The sequence below is a fragment of the Anomaloglossus baeobatrachus genome, chromosome 4 (genome assembly GCF_048569485.1).
Source record: "Anomaloglossus baeobatrachus isolate aAnoBae1 chromosome 4, aAnoBae1.hap1, whole genome shotgun sequence".
Classification (NCBI taxonomy): domain Eukaryota; kingdom Metazoa; phylum Chordata; class Amphibia; order Anura; family Aromobatidae; genus Anomaloglossus; species Anomaloglossus baeobatrachus.
The window spans coordinates 486334855-486353517 of record NC_134356.1 but is presented as its reverse complement, the minus strand read 5'-3'; the positions used below and the strand labels follow the sequence as shown (position 1 = coordinate 486353517).

At 41.2% G+C, this 18663-nt stretch overlaps 1 protein-coding gene across 1 annotated transcript in view; it reads left to right on the top strand.

The window, feature by feature from the left end:
* Positions 1–18663, top strand: part of UNC13C (unc-13 homolog C) — a 1075146-nt gene that overhangs the window by 259129 nt on the left and 797354 nt on the right. Inside the window, exons 7-9 of the mRNA XM_075345771.1 lie at positions 3387–3392; positions 9348–9419; positions 14410–14629. Coding sequence (XP_075201886.1) covers positions 3387–3392; positions 9348–9419; positions 14410–14629 — 298 coding nt within the window. The remainder of the gene's footprint in view (positions 1–3386; positions 3393–9347; positions 9420–14409; positions 14630–18663) is intronic.

Genomic DNA, 18663 nt, shown 5'->3' with positions numbered 1-18663 from the left:
TCTCTATGGGTGTGCCAGCTGAGCTCAACATTCGGCAGTTACACTGATGTGAGAAAGTATTTGCCAGCTTCCTGATTTCTTATTATTCTGCATGTTTGTCACACTTAAATGTTTCAGATCTCCAAACAAATGTAAATATTACACAAAGATAAAACAAGTAAACACAAAACACAGTTTATAAATGAAAATGTTTACTATTAAGGGAAAAAGAAATGCAAGCCTATAGGACCCTGTATGAAAAAGTGTTTGCCCCCCCCCCCAATTAAAAAAACATAAATTAACTGTGGTTTATCACATTTTTGGGAAGCTGAGTTCAATTTCCCTAGCCACACCCAGGCCTGATTACTGTAACAGCTGTTCTCAATCAAGAAAGCACTTAAATAGAACCTGCCTGACAAAGTGAAATAGACCAAAAGATCCTCAAAAGCTAGACATCCTGCCGTGATGCAAAGAAGTTCAGAAACAAATGATAAACAAAGTAATTGAACTCTATCATTTTGGAAATGGTTCTAAAGCCATTTTTAAAGCTTTGGGACTCCAGCAAACCACAGTGAGAGCCATTATTCACAAATGGTAAAAACATAGAGCAGTGGTAAACCTTCCTAGGAGTGGCTGGCCAACCAAAATTAAACCAAGAGTATAGCGATGACTCATCAAAGAGGTCACAAAAGACCCCACAACAGCATCCAAAAAACTGCAGGCCTCACATGCATCTGTTAAGGTCACTGTTCATAACACCACCATAAGGAAGAGACTGGGCAAAAATGTCCAGCAAGGCAGAGTTCCAAGATGAAAGCCATTACATCTAGAGTAGAAGTAACACAGTACTTCAGAAAAGGAAAATCATACCAACAGTAAAATATGGTGGTGGTAGTGTAATAGTCTGGGACTGTTTTGCTGCTTCAGGACTTGGAAGACTTCCTATGGTAAATGGAACCATGAATTCTGCTGTCTACCAAAAAATACTGACGGAGAATGTTGGCCAACTGTTCATGACCTCAAATTGAAACAGATTTGGGTTATGCAGCAGGACAATGATCCAAAACACACCAGCAAGTCACTTCTGAATGGCTTAAGAGAAACAAAATTAAGACTCTGAAGTGGCCTTGTCAAAGCTCTGACCTTAATTAAATTGAGATCCTGTGGCCAAAAAAGGCAGTTCATGCTCATAAACCCTCCAATATGATAAATTACAATAATTCTGCAAAGATGAGTGGGCCAAAATGCCTCAAGAGCGTTGTAAAAGACCCATTGCCAGTTATCATAAACATTTGATTGCAGTTGTTGCTGCTAAGGGGGCCCAACCAGTTTTTAGGTTTAGGGGCAAACACTTTTTCACACCGGGCCCTGTAGGTTTTGATTTCTTTTTCTCTTAATAATAAAGACTTTCAGTCATAATCTGAATTTTGTGTTTACTTTTGTTACTTTTATCTACAGTACTATTTAAATTTGTTTGGTGATCTGAAACATTTAAGTGTGATAAACTTCCAAAATAATAAGAAATATACGAAGGAGGCAAATCATTTCACACCACTGCATATGAAATCATAATTTTAAAATTGCATCCTAAGTATTAACTTAAAACTTTGAAGATGAAAATTTGGTGCAGAGAAGATAGTAAAGGTCTACCCTCCCATGCTCTAGTTTGGTTGAATTATTGTATTTCTATGTATTATAAGTGAGACTGACAATATCATACAGTACTGTATGTATTGTGACTGAAAAACTTTTGTTTGAAGTAGAAATTTGTGTTGACCCTGTTAAGATATTATGACATTAAAGCAAAGAGGGTCACATGAAAACAGTCTAGTTTTTTCACAATTTTGTACCAAAGCAACAAGGTGTTTAATTCCTTTTCTATATGTCCTCCTATTATGTGATGTGATATGCTTTTATAGTGTGTTTAATTATTTCCCTTTACATCTTCCTATTATGTGATGTGATACGCTTTTATATTGTGATAGTCTTCAGGCGGCATCAGAACAAACAGTGTATTGTCACATTGAGATTCATGCCGCATTTCAGACTAGACAAATTGACTATAAGATACATTCTACACATATCAAATGTGTTGCAGATGTATTTTCTTTCAGAAACTGAAATTAGATTACATTTTTATTCAATTTAAGTCTTAAGCTTATATTTGCCAAGATAAAAAAGCGATGTAGCAGGAGCACAAAAATATGCATTTCTTTTTGTAGAAATGTGGATTGTATTACTTGTAAATGTTGCAGATAATTAAACAGGTTTTCTATAACAATATTTATTGTATTATATTGAAGTTAATTTATTGTTTTTAATTTTATGTGTACTTGTAATTTTTCTTACTTTTTATTCATTGCTATATTGATAATAAAGTTCTCCTGGAGGATAGGTTGCTCAGTATTTATTGAGTTTTAGAGTAAAACCTTTTTGTTTTCATGGTAGCGGGGTTGACTGGTCTAAATCCACAAGTCTGCAGTCACTATATATTTCACTCTGTGTGACTGCAGACTTGCGAATCCTCACATTGCGTACACTGTGCTCTGTGAGGAGTCACTGGTTTCAGAGCCTCGGACGGAGGTCACGTGACTGAACGTATGTGATCGGCATACTCTTGGCCATTATCTGACTAGACAGGCGCGGTCTCACGCAATATACTTGTATAGAGTGAGGCAGCACCCTTCTATTCGACATGGGGCTGGAGTATGCATATCCCATACTCACGGCCACGTGACCGTTGTTCCTGGCTCTGACACCGATAAATCCATACAGCGCACAGTGCATGCGATGTGAGGAGTCACAAGTCTGCAATCAAAATGATTCAATAAGATATAGCATGGCACTGCTGGTAATAAATAGGGATGCTTCGGTAGGTTCCAAACCCATAATGTAGAAATCAAGTAATCCAAGCACTTCTAATTGTGTGAATATCATTTTTATTATGCAATGCAGTGAATCCAGTTATGGGTGAAAACTTTTAGGTCTTCATGAGACAGCGTGCTCCTGTCACCTGCGGACACCGCTGTATTTCCTCCACGCCACCAATCCAAGCAGTCTCATATGCGGCAGCACGTTGAACTGATGAAGGTCTGAGTGAAGACCGAAAAATTTTCACCCATAACTGGATTCACCACATTGCAAAATACAGGTGATTTTCATACAATTAGGAGTACTTGGATTACTTGATTTCTGCAGTCACAGAGAATGACACATACAGTGACTGCAGACTTGTGGATTTAGACAGGTCAATCCCTTTACCTATTAGTTTTTAATAACCTTCCATATAAGCAAATGTATGTACCATTGATTATGAAAAAGAAGTTGATGCTTTTATATTAATATGCTGAATTCTCTAATACTTTTCTATTTGTTTTTCCTCTTCCAAATATTTGATTGGCGTGCAGGCAATGGTAAGTATCCGCTGAAATATTCTATTAAGTATGTGGTGGTTTGTTTTATGAATTATGATAATTAAAGATCTGCTGGAATACTTGTGCCATTAGAGTTCTGTGATAATGTAGCATTGGTTAGGAAACACTGAAAACCCAGACAAGTAATAGATTTCTGTTTGTTGTGCTTTCCTCGGCAAAAAAGGTGACTATCCCGTCAGATATATCGATTTACTCTCCTTACTTGTAGACTTTGTCATATGGGGACATAACCTCAGTCATTTTGAATTAGAAACTTTTAGCTCACATTACATGGTGCCTTGGTCTTCTATTGTACCTTGCTGTCCCTTCCAGAAAAAGCAATTATCTTCCTTCTGTACCTTTACTTTGTAAACTTATATAGCAGATACCAAGAAAGTGATGCATGGCTTTAGTGTAAGATGAAGTGAGTGGAATTATGAGACAAATATATTTTGTATAGTGTTCTAATGTTATATAATGGCCACAAATTGTATACAGAGAATGAAAACATCCAGTCTCACAAAAAAAGTGCAGCATGCACAATTCCCATTCATGTCTATGAACCCATGAAAAAAATTGGACTGCACTCAGATTGGATGACATCCGAGTACAATTTTCATTGGCACGAAATGACAGATGGAGAATTTGTCTCCAGAACCAAGAACAACGGATCCAAATCTGATCAAACTCCAATGAAACTTGTATCAGAGTCTGACCAGAGTTTGATTAGCACAATAGGATTGTATTTCTCGGATGGAGAAAATACAGCTGTGTGACCCTAGCCTTACTGTGATAAGTACATTTTACGCCATGTGCCCACATGGTGATTTTTTCATGCGTTTTTCCTTGCTTCTATTGTTGGGGGAGATAAGTATCTCTTCCATTCATGAATGTCAGTTACTCATTCAGGAACTAGAACTTATCCTAGTTAGACCTGAGCATAATTTGTTTTGGTTATACATTCTGTTAATATTTCAATTAGGTATCTATGGAGAAGCAATACATAAAGCATTCAAAGGACAGATTTTCTTATTATTATACTGGACAAACGATTCATAGCCTAGGCCTTCAAACTATTAGTCAATAAAAGGAAGGAAAAATCATCCCAGCAAAGTCTATGGGAATCGTGAGTTGCTGTGCACACGCAGCTTCTTTTTTCTTGCAGATTTTGTTGTTGAAAAAAGAAGCACAATGTCAATTGTTTCTGTGTTTCTATAATCTCCTGCAATGCTTTATCACTACAGTGGATTATAGTGCAGCACCTCGCCACACACATCATGAATATAGCATGGTGTGTGAGGCAATCTGCAGCTCAGTAACCTGGGGTCATCATGGTGACAACCCAGGATTACTATGGCAGCGTTCGGGTCCCTGTGATCACACTCCAGGGTGATCCCTCTCCCTACCTTCTGAATGCTGCGATTTCATTGATTACAGAATTGAGGGGGTTAAACTGCTGGTAGTAGCGCAGGCACTGCAGTGAGAACCGGGTCTCAGCTGTAACATCAGCCAAAGACCCGGCGGCAATCGTGGGGGCACAATGCCTGAACCCCCACAATTGCCATGACTTAAAAAAGCAGAAATAGAAGCATGGAAAATTCATATGAAAAAATGTGCAAACGCAATAAAAAGTGCACGTTTTTTTCTGCTGTATTTTTCCTTCCAAAACATGCTTTTTTATATGCACATAAAAAGAAGCAATGTGGGCACATAGCCTAACTATGTATTATAAATTCAATGGCACACAGATACATTTTTTTGCATTAATTTGATCAGTATACATTTGTCCTAGGGAAAATTAACCCATGCCATAACTGTATGGATATAAATGTCAGTGTAAGAGGGACCTAAGAGAGTTAGGGCAGTCCCTGAGGAGGAAAAGAAAACATTTACCGAATAAAAGGACTCAATGTTACAACATTTGGCTCACACACGGCTTAGCACTGTTGGTGTATTGACTTAAAAGTGAGTCCTTAGAAAAAACATTTTCATCTAAAGTAGCACGCAGCACTATATGTATAGCTGTCCGCCACTGCCGATCCAGTGAAATCTACCAATGGATATTTCTATAGATGCAAGATAATCCTCTAAACAAAGTGGCCAGGACCAAATTACCGTGCATGACTACATCCCACATAGCACAAATTGTTTCATTTTTCACCTAGAGAATGACAGTTTGACAAAAGAGTTGTTTCCTCTGTAAAGATATGCATTTCCACACATTTTAAGCTATGCACTTGCTGACAGTTTTCAGTTCTCAAATGCATTGGTGATCGCTTGTCTGCATTACGTTCCACGTGACATTTATCAGCCCAGTTTCCATTTGCCGTCCATCCACAATAACTGTTTTTCCACTTTTTTAATACTTTTATTTATTATATATTATGAGAGATTTCCTATAATCCAAATTGTTAGTGAGTCCCCTATTCAAGTGCAACATCTTTTTGTATTACTTCATCTATCAGTCATCTTGTTTTTAATTTTTTTTCTATATAATCCCATTAAGGATTAATACTTTCTATTATTTATTATTATATATTTTTATTACTTGAGCTGTATTGACGTACACCTATCACTAGACAGTATATACCACCCTTTATAAACCACTATTTCACATTGTAAATCAAAATATTTATTGTGATATTAGAACTAGCACCAATGTTTAAAAAGTTATCGTTGTTTTAATTTTTACTTTATAAATGTATAGTACATGTGAAAATAAGCATTTGTGATATATCTTATCAGGGAAACATCTGTTTTTTTCTCCTCCTGGATTGATTTTCACTTCCAGTTCATGGATAACGTGTAAAATCTGTATTCAGTGAAGAAAGATTTTTCTTCTACCAAGAAAGGGGAAGACAGTTGGTGCTTTTAAACTTCTGTGGAGGGTGGAGCTCAAGGCAGGACACAGACATTCTGATACAAGTTCTTCTAATGTTATGCACAGACTTGGGGAGAATCTGGCGTGGGGCAAGACATATAACAAACAGGGGTTTCACCACAACAAACAAGGGGTACATTGGGGACACTTAAATAACAGTGGGCTCTTGTGCTAGGGAGATGGTTGATGGAACAACTCCTGCACTCACCTGCAGCTGCATTCTGCACTCCTAGCCAGTTCCTATACAGATTCTGCACCTGTTGTCAAGCAGGATACTTGAAGCCCTGAGAGACCCTGTAATAACCCTGGCTAGTGAGCTGGCAGGTGAGATCCCACTGCTGCACTAATACAAAAATAAGGGAAGGTACAACAAACAGGGGAAACAAAGGATAAAGCCCAACTTCACGGCTGCGGTCAGACACTAGGACTCAGACTACACTGCAACAATGGCTCAAGCAGCGCCTCCCACCTCAAGGCCTAGCTACAGAATGGATTCAGAGTATTCAACCACTTCTACTGGGAGATGTGACCATATATAGGGGAAGGGAGTAGTCACCAAACGGAAACACCTCAGGTCAGGAGTCAGAAGCTGCTGGAAAGCAAAACTGACATTAACCCTTTCAGCACCAAAGGAAAGGGAATGAGTTTAATGTGAGAAGTCTCAGATGCCAAAGAGAGTCTGTGACCCAGATCCTGTCACAAGTCTCTAAATGCAGAGAGACGGCCGTGACATCTAAAATGATACAACTCCCCATAGAACTTTAAGCATACTAACTGTCATATTATCAGATCTTACCAAAAATAATGAATTTTGCATAATCAGTTCAGGATAGGAAATAAGCAAATTTCTCTGATAAGATATATTTAAAAGTTTCAAATTTTGTTGTGTTTTATTGATTTATGGGCGGGGAATATTAAAACGACAGTTATACTTTAATTTCTGTAGGGCTAATGGGTACATTTGAGTAATAGTGTGAAGAGCTGCAAGCCTGTTCACACTTATTGAATAGTCCTGATGGCTTGCACCTGTTCACACTTGTCTTATTCTGCTTGGAGGTGATGGTTAGTTTTTCAATTTTGTAGCAGTTGAGTAATATAATGTTATCAAATTTTTCTTTATCTGGGATCAATTTAAAATACAGCTCATGAATATACTGAAACCTCAGACATATTTCTGACTATTAGGGGTACTTTGCACACTACGACATCGCAAGCCGATGCTTGCGATGCCGAGCGCGATAGTCCCTGCCCCCGTCGCAGCAGCGATATCTTGTGATAGCTGCTGTAGCGATCATTATCGCTACGGCAGCTTCACATGCACTCACCTGCCCTGCGACGTCGCTCTGGCCGGCGACCCGCCTCCTTCCTAAGGGGGCGACGTCACACGGCAGGCGGCCAATATAAGCGGAGGGGAGAAGATGAGCGGGACGTAAACATCCTGCCCACCTCTGTCCTTCCGCATAGCCAGCGTGAGCCACGCTGACACAGGTAAGCTGATGTTTCTCTCTCCTGCGGCTCCTCACACAGCAATGTGTGCTGCCGCAGGGGAACGAGGAACAACATCGTACCGTCGCTGCAGCTACATTATAGAAATGTCGGACACTACACCGATGGTACGATTACGACACTTTTGCACTCGTTAATCGTATTATAAAGGATTTACACACTACGATTTTGACAGCGACACCAGATGTGCGTCACTTTCGATTTGACCCCACCGACATCGCAGCTGCGATGTCGTAGTGTGCAAAGTACCCCTTAGAGTCCTTAGCCATAGGGCATTCCAATTGTGGACCTACTAGTCCTACATCTGTCGTGGGACAGCGTTATGACTAAAGACATTGGTTGTTTGAGAAATGCGTCAGAGCTTCCAGGACATATTTGCACTGTATTTTAAAAGCATCCCAGATAAAGCATTGGAAGCTGAAGTGCAGAAAAAGTGTAATCAAATGAGATACTTGCCAGCCAGCAAAAAGACCACCACTGAAAGATGATGGACACGGCAGGTTGGAATTATAGGTAAAATGTACTGACTGTGCGTTTTGAGTGCTGTACTTGGCTGTCTCCATAAGTCCCACAGAATGAATATAGCAGTAATTGAGCATGGGAGGCCTGTGATATACTATCCAACCTGTGATGTGCCCTGCTCGGTTTGTCCAATTCTGGTCTCCAGAATGGAAGGATCAAAGCCAGAACATCAACATGTGAATATAGGAGCCACAGAGACATTAGTTTACAGGAGCAGGGTAGGTAGTAGAAATATATTGGGAAAGTGTTAGTTAAGAATAGTTAGGACAAATGAAAGGGATTCACAATAGGGGAAAACTCCTTTAAGGGAAACAGAGTCTTTGTGACCCCCATTCTAGTTATCAGTGAGTGATAATGTCAGAGTATTCTTTTTTAAATGGTGTTAATTGAAGATGCATTAAACTGTATAGGCATACAGCTACATACATCTGTGACATACAGCTACATACGTCTGTGACACACAGCTGGGCCAGTTAAAATGACAAATATAGTCTTAATTAAGCTTAAGCTGTCAGTTTCCAACAGTATTTTTACACTCTAATAATTGCATAAAATCACCTTTGTGCCCATTTATTATAGCCAGTAATATTTTTTACTCCTACTTAATAGCTTCCCTAACAGTACAGGAAGGAATACACAAAATGTATTTGATAGAATTGGAAAAGATATACTGTATATTGTATAATATATGTACAAAAAAATCAATTTAATCCAGAGTAAACCAATCATTACAGGGTCCAACTATGAAATCATAAATCCTAATAATCTCTGCCTTGTTCTGAATCCCAGTATGTATGGAGTAATACAAGAATCTATGGTGTATGACTTTTTTGTTGACTGAGTAGTTTACAGATGTAGGCTTTAGAGATAGTTCAGGTCTTTTGCTCTCACATTGTGATGTGGTAAAAGAGCGGAACTGTATCAAGGTCTTCCATCAGTGATCTCAGATCTTTACAAATATTTAACACTGTTCTCTACTATTGTGTAGATCACCTAACGTTGCTTACATTGTAATGATACTATGAAATGTTTCCACATTCATACAGACACTGGCCGCACGAAAAGCTGGAATATCTCTTGCAATGGTTATCCGAACCTCTGTAAACAATGAGGAATTGGTAAGTAATTTTCATACATTTTAACTATTACCTACCTATGCTATACTGTGTAAATATGCCAGGCATATATCAAATGTGTTATATCTTCTTGCCTGATTTCAAAGGTTGTCTGGGCTATAGGTCTCTCTTTACAGGGATGCATGGAGAGACTAGTCCCTCCAGGGAAGAAGCTGCCGGGGACTCCCCTGTTTGACTTGGTCTCTGATGACTATTAAACAGTGTTTTTCTCTGAAGTGCCGTAACATTTCAGAATTAAACATATATGGCTGAAGTCATTCAGCCTAGGTCTGATACACGCTGCCTCTGGATAAGCTGTCAGGTTCCCTTTAAAGGGGTTTCCTAGTTCCAAGGAGTTATCACCTATCCCCAGAATAATGAAGGTTTGACTGCTGAGACCCCCACAATTTCTAGAATGGGGCACAATTGTCTCCCACTTGAATAGAACAGAGCACATGCTTGACTGCTACCTCATTCATTCATTATTGGATTGCTGAACAAGAGCGGTGACGACTTCTTGTATCCACAATTCTATATTACCAGATTAGATCTGATGCTCCTAATCTTGGTCTACTGGTCAAAGCGAAAAGCAGCTACACATTCTCTCCTGATCCAGAGGACTCGGCACAACAGGAACTGTTTCATTGCTTTATAGCCCCTGTGGTAACAATGCAGGTAGAATGAACATTTGCTGCCAGGTTCTCTGAGAGATTATGGCTAACTTCGGGGATCCCAGGAATAGGATAAGTAATGACCAGCTTGCAGAAAGAGATTTTCCACAGCCGACAGACTCTTTGAATGGACTAAGCGGATTAGAAAAAAAACAACGTATTTCTTTTAGAAACAATTCCACAACTGTCCATGGCTTGTGTTAGGCATTGCAACAGAGCTCAATCAAAATAAATAAGCTACAAAATCTCACATAAACCATAGCCTGGCTTGGCACTTTTAATAGTTAGACAATCAGGCGTGAGGATACCATTTGTAGGGCACTGAGTGGGTATAGGGACAACTTCTACTTTAAATCAGCTTGTTACTGTCTATTATATTGCATCTAATGCACAGAATGTCATAGTCCACTAGCTTATCTGCTCTTAGGCTAAAAGTCATCCAGGCTGTCATGGTTTTTCAACATGGCTGCTGCTGTCTTCCATAAGTGTGGTCTTCTGTTCTGGGCCATGCACATGCACAAACCTCTGCCTTCTTAAAGGGCACAATGCTCTTGTTTTCTACCAATGGCTAAGAGTTCTGAGCTTTAAGGTACCGTCACACATAACGAGATCGCTAGCGAGATCGCAGCTGAGTCACGGTTTCTGTGACGCAGTAGCGATCCCGTTAGCGATCTTGTTATGTGTGACACCTACCAGCGATCAGGCCCCTGCTGTGAGATCTCTAGTCATTGCAGAATGGTCCAGGCCATTTTTTTCAAAGGCGATGTCCTGCTGGGCAGGACACATCGCTGTGTTTGACACTGTGTGACAGGGTCACAGTGACTGCTGAGATCGGTATACAGGTCGCTACTGCGACCTCTATTGTTCCTGCATCGCTGGTAAGATCTGACTGTGTGACATCTCACCTGCGACCTCCCAGCGACTTACCTGCGATCCCTATCAGGTCGCATCGTTTTCGGGATCGCTGGTAAGTCGTTGTGTGTGACTGGGCCTTTAGAATAGACCTAAGCTGGTGTCACACATAACGACGACGACAACGACGTCGCTGCTACGTCACCATTTTCTGTGACGTTGCAGCGACGTCCCGTCGCTGTCGCTGTGTGTGACATCCAGCAACGACCTGGCCCCTGCTGTGAGGTCGCCGGTCGTTGCTGAATGTCCAGCTTCATTTTTTGGTCGTCACTCTCCCGCTGTGACACACACATCGCTGTGTGTGACAGCGAGAGAGCGACGAAATGAAGCGATCAGGAGCCGGCACTGGCAGCTGCGGTAAGCTGTAACCAGCGTAAACATCGGGTAACCAAGGGAAGACCTTTCCCTGGTTACCCGATGTTTACGCTGGTTACCAGCCTCCGCTCTTGCTGCCAGCGCCGGTTCCTGCACTGTGACATGTGGCTGCAGTATGCATCGGGTAATTAACCCGATGTATACTGTAGCAAGGAGAGCAAGGAGCCAGCGCTAAGCAGTGCGCGCGGCTCCCTGCTCTCTGCACTGTGACATGTAGCTGCAGCACACATCGGGTTAATTAACCCGATGTGTGCTGCAGGAGAGCAAGGAGCCAGCGCTAAGCGCGGCTCCCTGCTCTCTGAACTGTGACATGTAGCTGCAGCACACATCGGGTTAATTAACCCGATGTGTGCTGCAGGAGAGCAAGGAGCCAGCGCTAAGCGCGGCTCCCTGCTCTCTGAACATGTAGCACAGCGACCTTATGATCGCTGCTTCTGCTGTGTTTGACAGCTAAGCAGCGATCATAACAGCGACTTACAAGGTCGTTGTTACGTCACCGAAAATGGTGACGTAACAGCGACGTCGTTGTCGCTGTCGTTTAGTGTGACACCAGCTCTACTCCTTTTGCTTTGGCCTAATCAGTAAAGTCTATTAGGTACCTTTATCTGGTTAAGTATTTGTCCCAGATTTCCAGCCACTGACCATCACTGGCTGTTTATTTGACCTTCCAATAGTCTGCCACCTGCCTTGACCCCTGCTTGTCACCCCAGTAAACTTAATCATCTTTGACCCATGCCCTGTCTGATTCCAGCCTTCCTCCTTGGTACCACATCCTGGTTTCTCCTTTTCTTGAAGTCACAAGCCATTGCGATCAGTTAACTTTGTGTATAGTAACCTGGGAATTCCCTGTGGGAAAGTCTGTGCCTAATTACATAGGTTAAAAGGAACCAAGGGAAGCCAGGGCAAAATGAATCAGACACTGACCTTACCATTTCAGCCAAGTACTTTGACACACTGTGGTGTTTCACAGAAAAACAAACACTTAAAAGTCAACGAGATACAATGCAGAGGGGGTGACCAGTCCCTGCTCCCTTTGACTTACAAGTATTTTAGGAGCCAACATCTGATCCATGTTGTCTGTGGTTCAGGCAGCAGCGATCCACTGCCAGGTTTCCTTTAAGGTTGTTGTTCTTTGGTATAGCCCCAAGGTAAATACGGTACTTAGTAGATCCATGTCACCAGTAGTTATTACACTGAGCTAATGAATTTTCAAGTGTGATTGTTAGATAGACATACTGAATACTGAGGCTCCTCTTTGTTTAGATGTAAATGACCATTATGTATTATCAGAACTCTGGTTTGCCTAAACCTGTAGAAAACAGCTATTCTTTTTCTAATCTAGAGCAACCTTTTTTTTATTAAAACCACACATGTGAGAGAAGTAACGTTGTTATACAAACCTATTAGCTAAATAAAAAACTAAGATCCTCTGAGGAGGGCATACACATACAGTACAGGCCAAAAGTTTGGAAACACCTTCTCATCTCTAGAACAACTGTTAAGAGGAGACTTTGTGCAGCCTTCATGGTAAAATAGCTGCTAGGAAACCACTGCTAAGGACAGGCAACAAGCAGAAGAGACTTGTTTAGGCTAAAGAACACAAGGAATGGACATTAGACCAGTGGAAATCTGTGCTTTGGTCTGATGAGTACAAATTTGAGATTTTTGGATCCAACCACCGTGTCTTTGTAGGAAAGGTGAACGGATGATCTCTACATGCCTGGTTCCCACTGTGAAGCATGGAGGAGGAGGTGTGATGATGTGGGGGTGCTTTGCTGGTGACACTGTTGGAGATTTATTCAGAATTGAAGGCACATAGAACCAGCATGGCTACCACAGCATCTTGCAGCGGCATGCTATTCCATCCGGTTTGCATTTAGTTGGACTATCATTTATTTTTCAACAGGACAATGACCCCAAACACACCTTCAGGCTGTGCAAGGGCTATTTGACTAAGAAGGAGAGTGATTGGGTGCTACGCCAAATGACCTGGTCTCCACAGTCACTAGACCTGAACCCAATCGAGATGGTTTGGGGTGAGCTGGACCGCAGAGTAAAGGCAAAAGGGCCAACAAGTGCTAAGCATCTCTGGGAACTCCTTCAAGACTGTTGGAAAACAATTTCTGGTGACTACATCTTGAAGCTCATCAAGAGAATGCCAAGAGTGTGCAAAGTAATAATGAAAGCAAAAGATGGCTACTTTGAATAACCTAGAATATAAGACATATTTTCAGTTGTTTCACACTTTTTTAAGTATCTCATTCCACATGTTTTAATTCACAGTTTTGATTCCTTCAATGTGAATCTACAATTTTAGAGTCATGAAAATAAAGAAAACTCTTTGAATGAGAAGGTGTGTCCAAACTTTTGGTCTGTAATGTATGTAAGGCCAAGCTGTGTCTGAAGTACATGACTATATCTTATTGTGTAAAAGTTATGAAGACAAAAACTTGTATTCTACATCTATGTTTAGATATAATGATGATGATTATTGTCATTGTTATCCTATGGTGATGCCGTCTTTAAGGCACAGTTAGTAGGAGGATTTCTTATCATTTTGCTCAGGGCCTTTGTCACCAGGGTTTTGCTTCTTCATCTGAGACCAGCATAATGTAGTCAAAGAGATTTTGAAAGTAACCATGTTTTTCTTAGATTACAGGGTGCAGCTGTTCTGATTTTATCTCAGAATTGTGTGTAGCAGAGCTGAGTGAGCTTCCCCACCCACACCAGGCTCTCAAGGTAGATTGTGCATTGACTGAGAGGTGTCAAATACAGCAGGGGTCATGTTGGACTGCTCTGCATGAGGCACCAAGTCACACCAATGTTAATCACAGAGCAATAAACCTCAGTATAGATAAACAATAGCTTGCACACAGATAAGAGAAACACAGTTGTTTTTACTTTTTTTTTTAACCCTGTCAGCATGCTGTCCTCAGCTTACATTGCAAAATCCTGGTGACAGATTCCCTTTAATAAAATGTCCTAAAACTATTTAATCTTTTAACCAATCTAATTTTTTCATCCTATCTCAACAGAAAGCTCATGTTTTCAAGAAGACATTGCAAGCTTTGATTTATCCAATATCATCCACGACTCCACACAATTTTGAAGTATGGACTGCAACAACACCAACATACTGCTATGAGTGTGAGGGGCTACTTTGGGGAATAGCGAGACAGGGCATGAGGTGTACGGAGTGTGGTGTAAAGTGTCACGAAAAATGTCAAGATCTTCTAAATGCTGACTGCTTGCAAAGTAAGTCCTGTATTTCTGTGTCTAACATCAATATAGATTTTGTTGTATGTTAATCAATTATTCCCAGTTTCATGGTGACAGGTACTCTGTGACAGCTTTGAGGCTGCGACGTCCTGTTGTGTGGAATGTCAGATTCCCAAGAATCATGGCAGTTTTTTACCCATCATTGTTGACCTCTCGGTGATGCATAACACAATGTACTGTGCGAAATGTCTCATTAGAATGGGAAAAATGAATGGAGGTGCACTTTAGGCAAATTCATCCATGAGAAGCAGAACAGTGACTATATGTGCAGTATCCCAGATCTTTGAATAATTCTTAATTATATTTGCTTTAAAATGGAATTGTGAAAATAAAGCTATCTTTAAGGGAATAATTCACTTTGATTAAGGGCCTTATATTGGATCATCGTTGAATAGATCCATGATCCATCATTTTAACCATAGCATGACCTGTTGCATGGAGAGTGTCCAGGGGTCCATGGTTTTGGGCTTTACTATCCGAGTCCTGGCTATAATTAGCTATTAGAAAATTGTCATCTTTTAATAGTGTTATTTTACTATTTTATTGTTTTCACATATTTTCCAATTTGTTTTGACTTCATGCAGAGTAGAAATATGTCTTTTCTACCTGGAAACTGTCCACCAGCCGACTGCCGGCTGCTGACAAATCAGTTTTCTTCTGTCTTGTGTGAATACACTTCGCAGCCAAGCTCATTATCACATAAATACCTAATGTTCATTAACAGATAAATATCTTAATGGTCTGAAAATCTAAAACTGCATTCACACTTGTACAACATGAAGCTTTCAATCTGCTGAATAAAAGACATAAAATGGTAATAGATATATCAGGCTAACTGCTTGTTTCTGAGTAGCAGCAGGAGTTTATTCGTGCTAAGATATTCCACGGTGCTATACATGGATTTTTTCACATCATTACCTATCCTCTATGAAGATCAGGATTTCAGCAAATATTGGTATTCATTTTTATAGCGTTACAGAAATGCAGAATGTGACAATCGCCAAATCATACAGAGAATGCAAGTGAAGCTGTCAAGTGGAGGGCTCATTAAATGAGATGACAACTCTCTGGAGTGTGGGAGGAAAAAGCTTGTCTGGATGAGATAGTCAACAAAATACCAAATCCCATATTAAAAAAAAAATAGCTGTAAAAACTGCATGTGATTTATAGATTGTACCCGTAGAACAGCTGGGAAGATTCTATGGTAGTTATTACAGGCAAGGGGCGGAGCGAGGGGGAGGAGCAAATGGGGCCGCTCATGAATACACTGGACTCCTGTCATCAGGACAGAGTCCAGGGCAGTCCTGCAGATGAATAAAAAGACAAGTCTGGTATCTTTAGATCCTTACCATGACTGTGAATTGATGAAAAATGTAGCACTTATGCAGCATGGCTGATATAGAAACCTGCCAACAATTTCTCTTGTCACACAGTGAAAATGGCTTGAAAGTTTAAAAGTAAAAACAGGAGTTTAAAGAAATACACAGAGATATGTGACCATAGAGAGTCCTAGCTAAATGACAGCACAAAAAAGATCTTACAATCCAGGCATGGAAAAGGAATATGTCAGTTCATTCATTCTCACCTCCAAATCAATTACATGACTGTGTAAGTTATGAGAATATAAATATTTCTGAAGCTTTATTACTAGTGTTGAGCCACCCCCCTTGTGTTCGAGTTCGGTTCGGTTTGTCAAACGGCGGCTTAGTTCGGCGAACGTTCGAAGAACACCTTCGAACCCCATTGAAAACAATGGCAGGCAAACAAAAACACATACAAACACATTATACATGTACACATACAGTTAATAAACATTGCCATTACACTTACAGGTCCCCGCGATGCGTCCTGCACTCTGTCTTCCGCCGCTTTTCCTTCCGATCATCGCTGCGCCCTCCAAAATAACCAGCACTGATGATAGGACGGCGTCATAGCATGTGACCAGTCACGTGTCTATTATCTCATTGGCTCATTGACTGGTCACATGGCTAGATGTCATGCTAAGTTCTGTCAGTGCATCTCTCCGGAACGCTGTGCTCGTTTGAGCATCTCCATGTACCGGAGAGATGCTTGGGCACATGCTTGGCTCCTCATTCCTGCATGTCAGCGCTCTTTACAGAGTCAGCCCACATGCAAGGACTGGATGCCACAGCCAGTGAATAGCGGCACCGGGAATCAGGTGAACGGATATCACCGTTGCTATAGTAACCCGCCTGTAAGATTACTATAGCAACGGTGGCAACGGTGACATCACCGCTTACAACCTGCAGCCTCTGCTCACTCACTGAGTGATTAGACTGCACGGGAGCAGCAGCGACTTCCTCCCATGCAGTGCTGTCTGATGTAGCAGAGCTGCATGGGTTGAAGGAGAAAGAAGACAGATGACCAGAATCGTGGAGGGGTGAGATTGAGTAATAAACATGGAGTCTCTAAGTGTGTCTGTGTATTTATTTCTATTAAAGTATTTTTTCTCTGTGTGGTGTCTTTTTTTTAACCCTTTATTGGAGATTCTTAATGGTTGGGTCAAACTTGCCTGACATACAAAAATCTCTGGCTTAATACTAGCTAGTAAAACAAAGCTAGTATTAACCCATAATTACCCAGCAAGCCAACCGGCATCAGGGCAGCTGAAAGAGTTGGATACAGCTCCAGATTATGGCACTTCTATGAAAGCGCCATTTTCTGGGGCGGCTGCAGACTGAAATTCGCAGCAGAGGGGCCCACAAACCTCGGGCCAACCTGTGCAGCAGATTCCAATCCCCAGCTGCCTAGTTGTACACAAAAATGGGGCGAAACCCATGACGTTTTTTTTTTTAATTATTTCATGAAATTCGTGAAATAATTAAAAAAAGGGCTTCCCTATATTTTTAGTTCCCATACAGTCCTGGATGGAGTATGCTAAGCCTTGTAGTTCTGCAGCTGCTGTCTGCTCTCCTGCATACAGTAGTGAATGGAGCATGCTGAGCCTTGTAGTTCTACAGCTGCTGTCTGCTCTCCTGCATACACTAGTGGAGGAAGTATGCTGAGCCGTGCAGTTCTTCTCCCCCTGCCTCTCCCTCCAGCATACAGTCCTGGATGGAGGATGCTGAGCCTTGTAGTTCTGCAGCTACGGTCTGCTCTCCTCCATACAGACAGACAGCAGCTGCAGAACTACAAGGCTCAGCATACTCCATCCAGGACTGTATGCAGGAGTTTTTTGCCCCCCAAAAAAATTATGTGGGCTTCGCCATGTTTTTGTATGCTAGCCAGGTACAGTAGGTTCTGCCCCCAACCCCAGCTGCCTATTTGTACCCGGCTGGGAATCAAAAATATAGGGAAGCCCTTTTTTTTTAAATTATTTGATGAATTTCATGAAATAATTAAAAAAAAAAAAATGATGTGGGCTTCGCCCAATTTTTGTGTCCAGCCAGCTACAACTAGGCAGCTGAGGATTGGAATCTGCATCGCAGGGTGCCCAAGCTTTGTGGGCACCCCTGCTGCGAATTGTAGTCCAAAGCCGCCTCAGAAAATGGCACTTTCATAGAAGCGCCATCTTCTGGCGCTGTATCCAACTCTTCCAGCTGCTCTGGTGACGGGTGGCTCGCTGGGTAATAATGGGGTTAGGGCTAGCTGTATATTATCAACTTGCCCTAAGCCCGAAATTCATGGTGTCACGCCAATATTAGACATGGCTACCATGAATTTCTAGTACAGATAAAAAAAAACACAACACAAAAATATTTTTATTAGAAATAAAACACAACACAATTAGTGACTCCATCTTTATTGAAATAAAGAAACCTCCTCCACAGTAATCCTGGGTCAAGGGTCCCGCGCCGTCCAATCTGGATCCAATATCATCTGATCAGTTTGCTGGAAGGCAAAGCGGTCACATGATGTGTCAGGTTCAAGGGCCTGAATCACATGACACAAGGCTTTTATACAATCAGCTGATGCATCAGTGCAAAAAAACAAAACAAAAACAAACTACATACTTCTGTGCAGACTCCTGTCCGACAGCAGCAGCTGAT